Below are 12154 nucleotides of genomic sequence, written 5' to 3' on the forward strand. Positions count from 1 at the left end.
TTTCACCTGACATGCATGGGTTTGTGTCTCTTTTTGCTCTGTGGCTTGGCAATTAATCTTGGAAAAACTTGACAGCACGCTCAGTCCTGACTGCTGTCTTGGCCCCTTGTCTTTCCCAATGCACTCTCCTCCCAGTCTTCAGTCACTAAGGAAAAGATCTGAGAGTTTTTTACCTATTCTATTGTTCTATTGAAATATGACCTGCTCAAAACTTGCACCAAGCTACTTGAAGGTCCAATAGTTAATTAAAAACAATTTTCATTACTACACTGTCTTAAGCTCTGCTCCTCAGCCAAACTGACAGCGAGCTGATGGATGCTTTGTTTCTCAGCTGCTGAGTGCCTCCAGTGATGAGTTCACAGCTTGGTTTTAATGCTAGCCCTTGACCTTTGAAACTTGCGGACTGGATTACACCTTCTCTTTGGAAATTTGTAGAAATCAGATAACTTTGCGAGTAGCCAGGAAAAAAAAGACAGATCTAAAGCAAGATGGGCTGTACATCCAGATAAGCTACTTCCTATAATGTGGACATATAAATAAGACGATGAGGTATTTGTTTGGAAGTGCTATTTGTGTGATAGTGACCATAACTCTCAAGTCTCCTGTGGTTTATTTCAAAGTAGATTTTAAGCACTCCCATGTCTGTCCCGCCCCCCACCTTTGGCCTAATGTTGATGTGCATGTTTATGTGGAATAGTCACCTTAATCCATGTTTTGCTTTCCCACAGCTGCTTTGGGCATGCAATGTAGAGCATTGCTGTGCGCAAGGCTTGAGATGGGTGATGTGGGGCAACCCCGAGCAGTGCTACAGGGATCAGCTTAGGGTTGGGTTGATGTAGTCCAGAGTCCTTCCTCTACAGAATTAAAAATAACCAGCTAACAAGGATGCTCTGTAATTATGTGATGTGTGTATTTATTTCACCATCTTCAACTGTAGCCTTTTCCTAGGTAGAAAAAATTCTACTGAAAGTAACTATGACAATTTTTATACAGAAGAGAGGTGGTTCCTTTGAAATAAAGGTGTGTGCATCGTGGTTGCAGCATTATCTAGACTTCTAAAATGTGTAAAGGAGAGAAACAGTGCATAAATGCAAGTATATAATCATCTTGTTAATTTACTTTCAGCTAATTTAACTTCCCATAAGTCACATACTTACACAAATGGCAATTTTCGTTCATTTCTGTGCCAATATTTAAAAGCTGAACATTACAGTGCAATCTTATTACTACAGCTTTATTGATTTATAAAATTACACTTTATTACACTAACCTATATATTAGAAAGAATAAAATTGTGCATAGTTGCAGCTAAGGTCGTTGCGCCAAGGAGGCACATAGTTTGCTTTTTCATCAGTAGTTCACAGTTTAAATTAGTGGATATCATGCTGTTGGACTCCATGAACACAGGATTAAATGACAAACTCATTAGTTCATGAAGTTTAATCTTCCTGGTGGGTGTCCCACCTCGTGGGAAATGAGAGGGATTCGCCTGCAGGTTTCTAGTGAGGTAACAGCAAAGCGATCACTCAAAAAGAGAAATCCAGAAGGTGAGCTGCTACAGTCGCAAAGCCAAGAAGATTTATTATTTATGTTTTATTTTATGCTAGAATACTATTTTTTTTTCCTTATGAAAAAAATTTTTCTTTCTTAAAAAGGCAATCACATTTTAACAGTCTGGCCATAGTATAATTCAGGCTCTTGTTGGGTAATTCTGAAGGACGCAAGAAGATGTTGTAACTGCACTAGCAACTGCCCCACTGCAGTAGTAATGTCAGTAGTGCTTTTCCAGGTCAGAGGGCTGCTGTATTTGAACGTTTGGCATAGATCCTTTAACAGGCTTTCTTGGGGAGTGTTGCAGGTTTTGTACCTTTGCTTCTTCTAGTCATCAGGTTCTTTTATAATTGATACCACAGTCCAGAGCGAATCCCCTCATACTGAATTGGCTTTGTGCGGTCGTGGCATGGTTTTTCACGACACAGAAAAATGAGCTTGCAAAGCCCTGTGCAGCAGCAAGTTATTTTTGTCCCTTTTAATCTGTTAGGCCCTGATCCTGATCTGTAGGGTTCCCTAAATCCCATTGATTTCTCTAGAATTAGGCTCCTGCAGTCCTTTGAGAGCCTGGGTCTGGCTGATCTTGTGCTATAAAACAGGAACGATCCCACTTTCTCAAAGCGCTCTAAGGATAAATGTGTTGAAGATTACCAATGTTCTTATTTGGTGGCAGTGAAGGCCACAGAAAGACCAAAAATAGATTTAAAAGGGACAAAAATAACTTGCTGCCTGGAGGGTATACAAACTCTGAGCTGTTGCTGTGCAGCTTGGCTGAATCGATTCTCCAAGAAGGCTCCGGGCAGTGCATACTTCTTTGACAGAAAGGGCCAGAGGGATGTGACTGGACACAGTGGCTCAGGAAGAGGGAGAGCGGCTTTTCCGTGCACTGAGGGTCATCCAGTCATTGCTTGGGTGAGTGGCTGGCACAGTCCTTTGCGCAAGAGGAGATCCTCACAAGCTGATGCTGTGGGTTCCCGCTTTGGCCACTTAGTGTTACTGGGAAGGCTGGTGGGAGCAGGAGATACTGAGCTCTTTGTACAAATCCCTTCCATCTCCCCCTGTAGAAGAAAAATTACTCCAGGCCACAGCCATGAAATGCATTTCTCTCTGAAATGCATCTGTAGAAAGACAAGTTGGTCTTGGTCAGCTGTTTTTTGGATGTAATCAGCCATTCCTGCTGACCGCGGTGACAGAAATTTGCTTTCAGTACTGCAGTTACCTGTGTGGCCAGGAAGAGTCAATCAGCATCTATTCCTGTGCATGCATCATTAACAGAACTGTGAATTAATTTCCAGCAACAGACTACATTCTCCTTTGGACTGAATTTCTACCCTGCCATTGAGACACTTTGAATGCTTGCCACATTCTTGTGGTTTATAGGTATCAAGTCACTGGCTAAGAGAGGACAGACAACATTGAAAATCCCAGAATGAGCTTCCGGAGTTCTGAGTTTCAGGAGAAATTTATATTTATAAGTTGAGCATGTTTGGTTTGAACCAAGAACTCTGAAACTTCCATATTTTCATGCACCTGTGACTATAAATTGACCCTTTACCTCTGGTAAGTGGGGACACACATGTCTATAATGGATCGCCTAACGTGTCCAAATACAAGTGCTTCCACTGCTGTTAAAAAAACCCAAACCAGTCAGTAGTTTTAGTTAGGATAACCCCAGCAGTCAGTGAGATAAAGTAGTTCCGTGTACGATGTTTTCTTACAGATAGGTTACTTTATTTTGGGTTAATGTGGATTACGACTGTTTCTGATACTGTGCTGCAGATAAGTTCTGCCTTAAGCCTGGCTGCTGCTCAGGTTGCCTCTTGTGGAGACGGATCAGGTAGTCTCTGTCCTTTCCCTCTCTGCTTGCCATTAGCAGATCTGTGGAGTTTGTCCTGCCTTCCAGTTATCTGGCACCAGAGGTGACAGATGCAGGAGAGCCAAAGCAGGCGATCCAAAATATCCTGTGACGTGAAGGAAGAAGGTAACCTCTAATCACCACGCAGAGGGAAAAGGGGCTGTTTTCCTAATATGTTTCTTCCCTGGCAGCTGAAGATTTTTTTTCAGTGCAGGTGATGAGAGCAGTTTCTTCTTGCCAAATGAACAAAAATATCAGTCTTCCAGAGCAGAGGCAATAAGAACGTCCATCCTCCGCCCCCACCTGCAAGCAGAAAGCCCCGCAACAGTGCTTGGCGTTGCAGCTTTGTGAGTCAGTTGCATCCCTGCACACTTTGCATTAAAACCTTATTTACTACAGTTCTACTCAGCTGTGATAATCACCAGTAACTTGAGTTCGTATAAAATATGGTTGTAGTGACTATAGCATCACTCTGAGCATACAGCTCCCGTATTATCTGTCATTTAAGCAGGTCAGTGGAAAGTGGGAGCAAATGACTTGTGGTTTGATCACCTGTATTTTGGTGGCTCCCCCAGATATCACTGCCAGCTAATGGCATTGGATAAAGAGTTTGTGGAAATCACTGCTCTGCAAATAGGAGATACAGGTGTTGTGCACTTGAGAAATCAACTTCTAAATGACTTGCTAGGGGCTGTTTTGGTGCATGGTAACGGAATTATCACTCAACTGTTTTTGTTTCAACGGGAAAGTAATTGAAGTGACTATGGTCCCTTTGAATTCTTATTTTTATATTACAATAAGCAAGATTCTGATTAATTTAGCAGCAGGGCATCAGTGGCTATTAACAGCTTAACATGAGGCCGTAGTAGATTGATAAGGAGCTAAAAAGGCCCTGAATCACATATTAGCAATCTGGTCTTAGTATAATTGAGGCTCGTGTTGGGTAATTCTCAGCGTGGCTGATAGGCAACACAACAGCAGCAGCTATTTATCTTTTAAATGGGCACTTAAATTATTCAGAATAATAGTTGATAGTCATCAGTACTTATAAGCCGCAATCCAGTTATTCTAGGCGTGAATGACAAGCTTTAATTCAGTTAGCTTAAGGACAGTGCTGGGCTCTGTGTGGTCAAACTCACTTGTGTTTACAAGCAATGTTTCAGGTGGGGTCTCCAGCCAATGATGAAGTCTGTCTTTTTGGCCCAAGCATTAGTGGCGTATGAATAAACTAGGATGCAGCTAGCTTGGCTGGGTCAACGAAACCATCAACAGGGCAAATGTTTCACGTAGCGTCTGGTTATATGTAGTTTTACCTCCCCAGATCAAGACAGAAGGTAAAACGTGCAATTCTAACCAGTAGCCTTACCTTTATTTATCTGTTTTCTTAAGCCTGCTGTGGTTTCAGAAAATATGAGCAATTCCCCAGTGAATTTAATGTTTCTAACTAGTCATATATGTTGTAGGGCATTCAAGGCAAATAAGACTGCAAGTTTATGAACCATTAAATGTGCAGACAGAGTTGGTAACCACTTGGTTTCTCCTCTAGTTCTTTCTTATTGTAGCATTAACAATTCTGAGCTAGTCACACAGTGGGGTATAGCTCAAATTAATTAGCTGCATTGTTACCTAATAGCAATAAGATTTAATAGGTATAAGATTTGATGCCAATAATATTTCAGTGCAAACATGGCAGGCAGGTTAATGTATTTAAATACGATTGGCTTGCCTTTTCTAGTGGCACATCTTAACTCCTGTTTGGGCTGCCTGCAGCACTCATTGTGCTCAATTAATTCTGCCATTAACAGTGGTCTGGTCTGCTATTAGCTCTGAGAAAGTGTACAGTCATGTCCATAGCCCTCCCCTTCAGTGATGACCATCCTGTGGTAAGGATGTTGAAATGCAATTTAAAGGAGGAAGGAGGACACACACCCACTATGTTTTGCACATAATTAAGTCACTTTAATGATGGGAGACTTAATTACAATTTGGAGTTTACCAGCAGAAAGCTCCAGTGGTAGCTTGCAGTCTGCGATGGTGTTGGGCTGTGCTCGCACGTGCTGCACAGTGGTCAAGCATTTTTGGGGGGCTGCGGAAGGGCTCAAGGTGGAAGGTGCTGATTATTCTTAGCATCCTGTGCCTGAGAAAAGTCATCGAGTTTGCTTATGCACCTCTTGGGTTTGTTTTCTTTCCCCTTTTCTTTCTGCTTGCTCTCTCCCCCCCTCTCCTTGTGTAGCAACCCTTCTGGCTTTGTTGTAAGCGTGGTTTGTAATCATTGTACACATCCCAGATGGTTCATGAAAACTCTTTGAAATGCCATCTGCCAGGCGTGTGTCCAGCCGGCAGCCTGTCATTCTGCTACAAGAAAAATGAAGGCGGGTTTTCCCTTCCCCCTGCCTTTCTGAATTGCATTCAGTAACACTTGCTCAGATGTGAAGCGGGATAACAGCCTGAGCATCTGCAAGCAATCTTTGCTCCAGACAGCAACACGGAAAGTTGTTGGGTTTTTCGCCTTCACCCAGATAAGATATCCTAACCAGTGTAGTTTTTATTTTCCCTCTGTTGCTGAGGACCAATACGAGGTGACAAATGTTATCTCTGTGATGTAATGTTTTTCTTTTATGCAGTGACTTGGCGTTTCTAATGCATTCAGCGCGTGTTGCAGGCAATCGTACTGATAGCAAGCACATCTGCGACTTTTCGACTTGAACATATTCAGGAAATTAAGAACACTGAGATGAAACAAATAGATCCATTAAAATGGCTCAGAGGAATTATGGCAGAGATATAATTGTCATGTCAAATAGGCAGCCAGCACTAGTAAACTGCTGACTGCGATTTCACCGCTATGAAAATTCAGAAGGAAAAAAAAAATGATTAATAAACACTCTCTATGGGAAGATTTAGATAAAGAAAAGAAAGCAGCTTTAAAAGATAAAGTCAAATGAATCCTGAAGTTCCCTGATCTTTGTGTCTCATGCATGTGTGTTGTCAGTTACTGGGAAGAAGGATGTCCCGATCTTTGTCATTTGGCTTGCATGCTGCATGGCTCAGGGTGACGTTTGACTGATGCACTGGATGAGGAGCACTACAGCGTCTAATTCTCACTTCCATTGTGCTGCAGGCATGGCACAGCTACTGTGCATCCTTGGACATACTTACTGCTGAGGCTTTTTGTTCTTCTTCCTTCCCTCTCGCGGACCTGGCTGACAGGAACCTGGCCGCTGTGATCTTGTGAGGGTCTTCACAGCCTGAACATCTACAGCGGTGTTGATGCTCAGGGAGCAGATGCTGCGCCCAGGCTGTGACCCTTCACCCCAGATGCTGGGTGTGTGCATGCCTCTTGTGCGCCAGGGAGGGACCTGCGTGGGCATTGCCTCCTCAGCATCATTGCCTGCCTTTAGGTGGAACTTCGGAGATTTGAGCAGAGAGGGGCATGTGATGCAGTTCCAGGATTTCTCTGGTCTAGATCTGTGAAAGACATCTGTCCTCTGTTACAAACCACTCAATAGAAGTTGTTGTAGTCTTACTGTGAGGAATCAAGAATACAAAGCATGCCAAAATGAATCCTTTCAAATAGGCAAGAGTAATTCTGCTAGTAGGATGAAGATATCCATCATAATTTCCATCCCCTTTTTTGCTGTTCCTCCCCCTGCCTTCACCCATTCACACAGCTCCAAGAGAAGGAATGATAGAAAAAGCACAGGAATTTATAGACTATCTGAAGGCTGATGGTAAATAATAAAAAATAAAGAGGTTTTATTTTGAAACAAAAAATGGACGAATGTCGATCAAAGAAATTAATCTAGTGATAGTCTTTCAAGGGTGTCACTCTGTCAAGACTGACCTCTTGAGCGGTCTCTCAGATGAATAGGGTAGAAGCAGAATTTCTGCTTTCCTGGCACTTGAGGAAAACATTTGCCAGATGCAGACATGGTAAATTTATGCTCCTTCAACTTCTGGGAGCTGGAATCATCCCAATTAGTTTCCAGAAGTTCAGCTTCTCTATGCTTTCTTCAGTCCTTTTATAGAGGGTTTAAGAAATTGTTTGAACTGAAAGGGCACTGCCCAGGGGGCAGGAGAGTCCTGCAAAAGTGAGAAATCGTGCTTCATTAACCATCAGGCATGGTGTCCACCTCTCTAAAGTTATTCCCAAGCCATCAGATTGGTTGCAGCCACAGCACTCAGGCACCTCCAACTCTCTGATGCTGCTCTTTCTTCTACAGTTCAGTTGCCTGTATCATCTGCAAATCCATCATTTACATTTAATCTCGGATGTACAGAATCCAGCCATCTTCTAGCCTCTGGAGTTACGGAAAATAAAGGCTGTTGAACAGAAATTGATCCTAATCAATTAAGCTGTGCTCTAAAAATGTGACCTAAAATGCAGTGGCCCAAGCCATCTTAGCAAAAAGGCGTGATATGACTCATCTTACATCATGCTTTGAAGGGCTGTAAATCGGTCAGAAGGGAGAGTAGTTTCAGAGCTGGCAGAGTAGCAGCGATCAGAGCCCTGTTCTGCATGGCTACTGTTTAAATTGTGAAGTACTAGCGATTCATTGTGAATTATTACTCAAAAAGAAGTGTTTCTTGAAGTGGAATGAGCTTACAGCTGAACTTCTGTGAGAAGGGTTCTCAGATTGTCTCTTTAGTAAGTTCGTGTGAGCAGTGCATCACTACTGTCTCGTGGTACATTTCAATACTGAATAAAAGTAATAGCGTGAATAGAGATAACACAATAATAAGAAATAAAGGAGAAAAGTTGATTTATGATGCCAAAAAGTATTTAGTGAGATGGATTAATGGAAGCTAGAAAGAAGTTGCCTTATCTGAGAACATGGATTGCAATTTTAGTGAAGTTGGAAGTATGAGAGACTGTGCTAATGGCAGGAAGGTAATTGCTGGCATATTCTCAGATGCAAGACTCTTCCAGCTGTGTTTCTGCATGTGATATGAGAGATTTTTTTGCCAGAGAGTCTTTCTGGGAATATCAAAAACATTGTTGTTGGGTAGAACAACTGGTATTGCCAGTGATCTGTGTCTTGATTTTAACCTCTAACTGAACTCTTGACACTGCTCTTTGTGTAGCTCACCAAATTGTATTCTACAGATGCTGTTAGAACTTCATGATTGTTTTGTATTGTCCTTTTTAATTCTTGATGAAGAAAAAATTATGTTAACATGCTGATTTTTTTCTTTCAGGCACAACACGCCCTCCAAGAGAAGGAGAAGTGCCTGGTGTGGACTATAACTTTCTGACTGTGGAGGAGTTTCTGGAGTTGGAGCGAAGTGGAACCCTTTTGGAAGTAGGAACTTATGAAGGTATGGACCCACAGACAGTGAAAAAGCACTTCAAATAATCAGACTTGCATCAGCCTTCCTCGAGTTAAATAGTTCAAATTAGGACCTCACTTTCCATCCTAGTGCTCTGCCTCCCTTTTCTCTGTGTACCCTGAGAGAGAGAATTCCAATATTGCTGTGCTTTAGTCTCTTCCCTTCTAGACAGCTACCTCAAAAAATTGATATCGGGTCAGGAAAATCCAATATGAAATTCAGAAGCAAAATACTGAGGGAAGACAGCGTGACAGTGAATGAAACTGCATCTTTTCTTTGCATCTGCCATAGCCCAGCTCCTTGCTCACTTTGCCCTCCCTCCTGCTGTCTCCCTTTCCCTTCCTCTTCCCTAAGTACATGTCCTTCATCACGCGATTGTGTCTCACTGTCCAGCCACATGATGCACTGCTTTTGGCCTTTCATTTTCTTCTTTCTTCTTGGATAATTACTTCTAACTTGGGTCATTGTGTTCATCCTTTTTAGAGCGCAGCTTTACAAACAACAGGCTGAGACAGCCAAGGGGCACTGAAATGGCACTGAAATGTCACTGGGGTGAGAGCAGGAAAAAGATAGCTTTGACTTCCAAGAAAATGCAAGGCAAATTGGCCATATTTAAGTACACAATAGGATTTGTGTAACTAAACTTGCAATCTGTAGTTCCTTTAAATTGAAAACCCTTAGAAAATTCTAATATGCCTCTTGAGAAGTCAAGGAAGAGAAATATGTTACAAGTTTGAATTCCTTCCATTGTACTTCTGGTCGTTCATGTCATGTGTCCATTTGCAAGAAGTTAAGTAGGTCTTATTTTAAGTGCCAAAAGCCTTATTCTTGCATGCATTAATAAGAAACTTGAAATACATTTATAAAAAGGAACTACACCCAAATAGCTGATAGTCTTATAAAAGTAGTCATCAAAGAGGAACAAAAAAGATTGTGACATGTGGTTTTAGTTTTCAGGCTCTAACGGATCTCCTGAAACACTGTTTGTTTAGGCAACTACTTCAAAAATTCCCTGTAAGGTCACCTTTAAACTTTGCAGTTTTTCGCAATTGCAGACAATTGCAGTGTCAAACCCAGTTTGCATGAAGATGCTAAATGTATAATTTGGTTTCGCTCTTCCATCTCTCTGAGCTGATTAGCTCCATCAGCACCAACACTAACGTTCCAGGAGCAGCACTTCTCCAAAATGAGCTTTTTCCTCTCCGTGTTTCTAATTATAACACTAAATTAGTTTTCTTTGTTGTGGTGCTTGAAATAGATCAGCTGTACTGCCTTGCCATTGCTGCCTGTTCTTGTTCGTTCTGGAAAGACGAAATCGGTGACTGGTTTGGCTCCTGGAATGTGGTGGGAATGAATTTTCAGGAAATACTGTTCCCATCCAGGACAGCTATAACTTGGTTGTTTAATTGCTTATGTATTTGTATGCGGTAGCACCAAAATTGTTTAGATTTTGTAGGTTGCTTTTTAGAATTGCTGAAGAGGAGGTTGATTTCTCATAAGCCTAATGTGTATTTCATTTCTGTGGGTGATGGAAATGTCTGAACTTTAAAGAAATAATTTGTCAGAAGTGCTGAGAAGCCTCTTTCCGTGTTGACATCAGTGACACTTGTTCATAGAGGTTCTGCAGAGCTGGCCCGTGGAAAGAAAAATCAATAAGAATAAAGCAAATAATGATGATGCATGTGCACACATATGCATCAAGACACATTACTATTTGATTGTAATGTGAAATAAATAAAGTTCATTTTTCACTTGCAGCTTCAAGAAATGATTTTGCTGCCTTCTGAGATTTCTTTAATGGCTTTGTTGTACTTTTTTTTGAAAATCATATTTTACAACTCTATTGATCAAGACAGTGTTGATCTTGATTAGATCTTGGGAGATGGTGTGATTCAGACTCAGTGCTGCAATCACCATCATTTTTGTCTACAAGAAAAAAACCCGGTTTGCCAGAAAGCCCAGACCACAAACTTTGAGAGACTTATAATGTCTTTGTTACTGCCCAGCTTTATAGTCTTAGATTAGTTATAATTTTATGCTGCATTTTGCCTTTTTTTTCCCCCAAATATACCACCATGATGAAGTTGATTGTATTTTTGACCCTGTCAGCAGTGGCTCATTCTTAAATATCTAAGCTAGAGAGATGGAGCCCTAAAAAAAAACCCTTTAATTCATGGCTTTTGTTTTTAATAATGCTACCTATTGTACTGAGTAGGAATCAAACAACTGCAAAGATAGGGTTGCTTTTTATTACAATGTAATTGGGTAATTTCGGGAAGAGGGAAGGGGAATGCTATGAAACAGAGAGTAGTGATGATGAATGGAGAAGTGTTTGTGTGCCTTGGCAGCCTCAAGCTCAGGAGGCTCAAGGAGGATGGTGGTTTGGGGTCTAAAGATCCCTTCTGTTCTTTAATTTCTAAACATCTGCATGGGCAGGTCAGGGAGTAGATGGGTGTTTGGTTTGTATTTCTGATCCAAACAATTAAGAAAACTTTTGGTATTGCTGGATGACATTCGTTTGCCTCTTGTAGGCAAGAAGCCACCCAGATATTGCACTGTTGTTGGGAAAAACGTTGTGGGAGAAGATGTAACAGAAGCGCTTGTTTAGTAACAGTTACTGAAGAAGTCTTCTGGGGAGAAAGATTAGAAAACAGGGAGCCATCGGAAGAGGGATAATATAGAGGACTTTGATACCAATATGCATACTATCAAGAAAGAATAAAGAAAAAGCAGAAGGGAACAGTTGGAAACCATAAGAGAGTAGGAGAGTATCACGTTTTGAAAGAAAACCCTGGATTTTGAAAGCGCTCTAATTGCAAGGAGAGAAACTGCAAGCTGAATAGGACAAAACCAGTACTGCCTCCCTCCTGGGCTGCATAATGTCATGGCTGTTTCTTCTGGTGCGCTGCAAATAGGTTCCTCTGGGCAGTTTTCGATTCACATCCTGGTGAAGGCAGAGCAGGCATGGCAGCTGCTTTTCTGGTCTCCCATCACTTCCTTGGTATGTTCTGCACCCAAAATGCTCCAAAATTGGGGTGTGTCCTGATGGGAGGGACCATTTGCAAGCAGTAATCTCTGAGGCTTTCAGTTCCAGTTTCATTGTACTGATTTTCAACCATAAAGCCTAGAAACTCCTTTCCCCCCCCTCCAACAGTTGATCATGTGAATCTGAGAACTGGAGCTAAAATCCCAGAATATGTGCCCAAAGCTGTGAAGCTGCACCAGCACCGGTGCGTTTCGCACCACATGCTGCGTGCTGGTGAAGCTGCACGCAACATGCTCAAGCCAGATAGCAATTCCCATTGACAATACTCATCAGGAAGGAAAAATCTGTTTAGATGCACAAGTAGTCCTTCTGGTGGTTAGGGAACCATGATAATTGTAATCTCGGGCACTTATTGAATGATCCTTCAGGGC

The 12154-nt window shown here is 41.8% G+C and overlaps 1 protein-coding gene across 27 annotated transcripts in view; it reads left to right on the forward strand.

Annotated features, from left to right (window-relative positions):
- MAGI1 (membrane associated guanylate kinase, WW and PDZ domain containing 1) overlaps window positions 1–12154 on the forward strand; it is a 352470-nt gene that overhangs the window by 253032 nt on the left and 87284 nt on the right. For all 27 annotated transcript variants that reach the window (XM_054076267.1, XM_054076261.1, XM_054076272.1 and 24 more), the window contains one exon: window positions 8606–8725. In XM_054076267.1, coding sequence (XP_053932242.1) covers window positions 8606–8725 — 120 coding nt within the window. The remainder of the gene's footprint in view (window positions 1–8605; window positions 8726–12154) is intronic.

The sequence above is a fragment of the Cuculus canorus genome, chromosome 11 (genome assembly GCF_017976375.1).
Source record: "Cuculus canorus isolate bCucCan1 chromosome 11, bCucCan1.pri, whole genome shotgun sequence".
Lineage (NCBI taxonomy): Eukaryota > Metazoa > Chordata > Aves > Cuculiformes > Cuculidae > Cuculus > Cuculus canorus.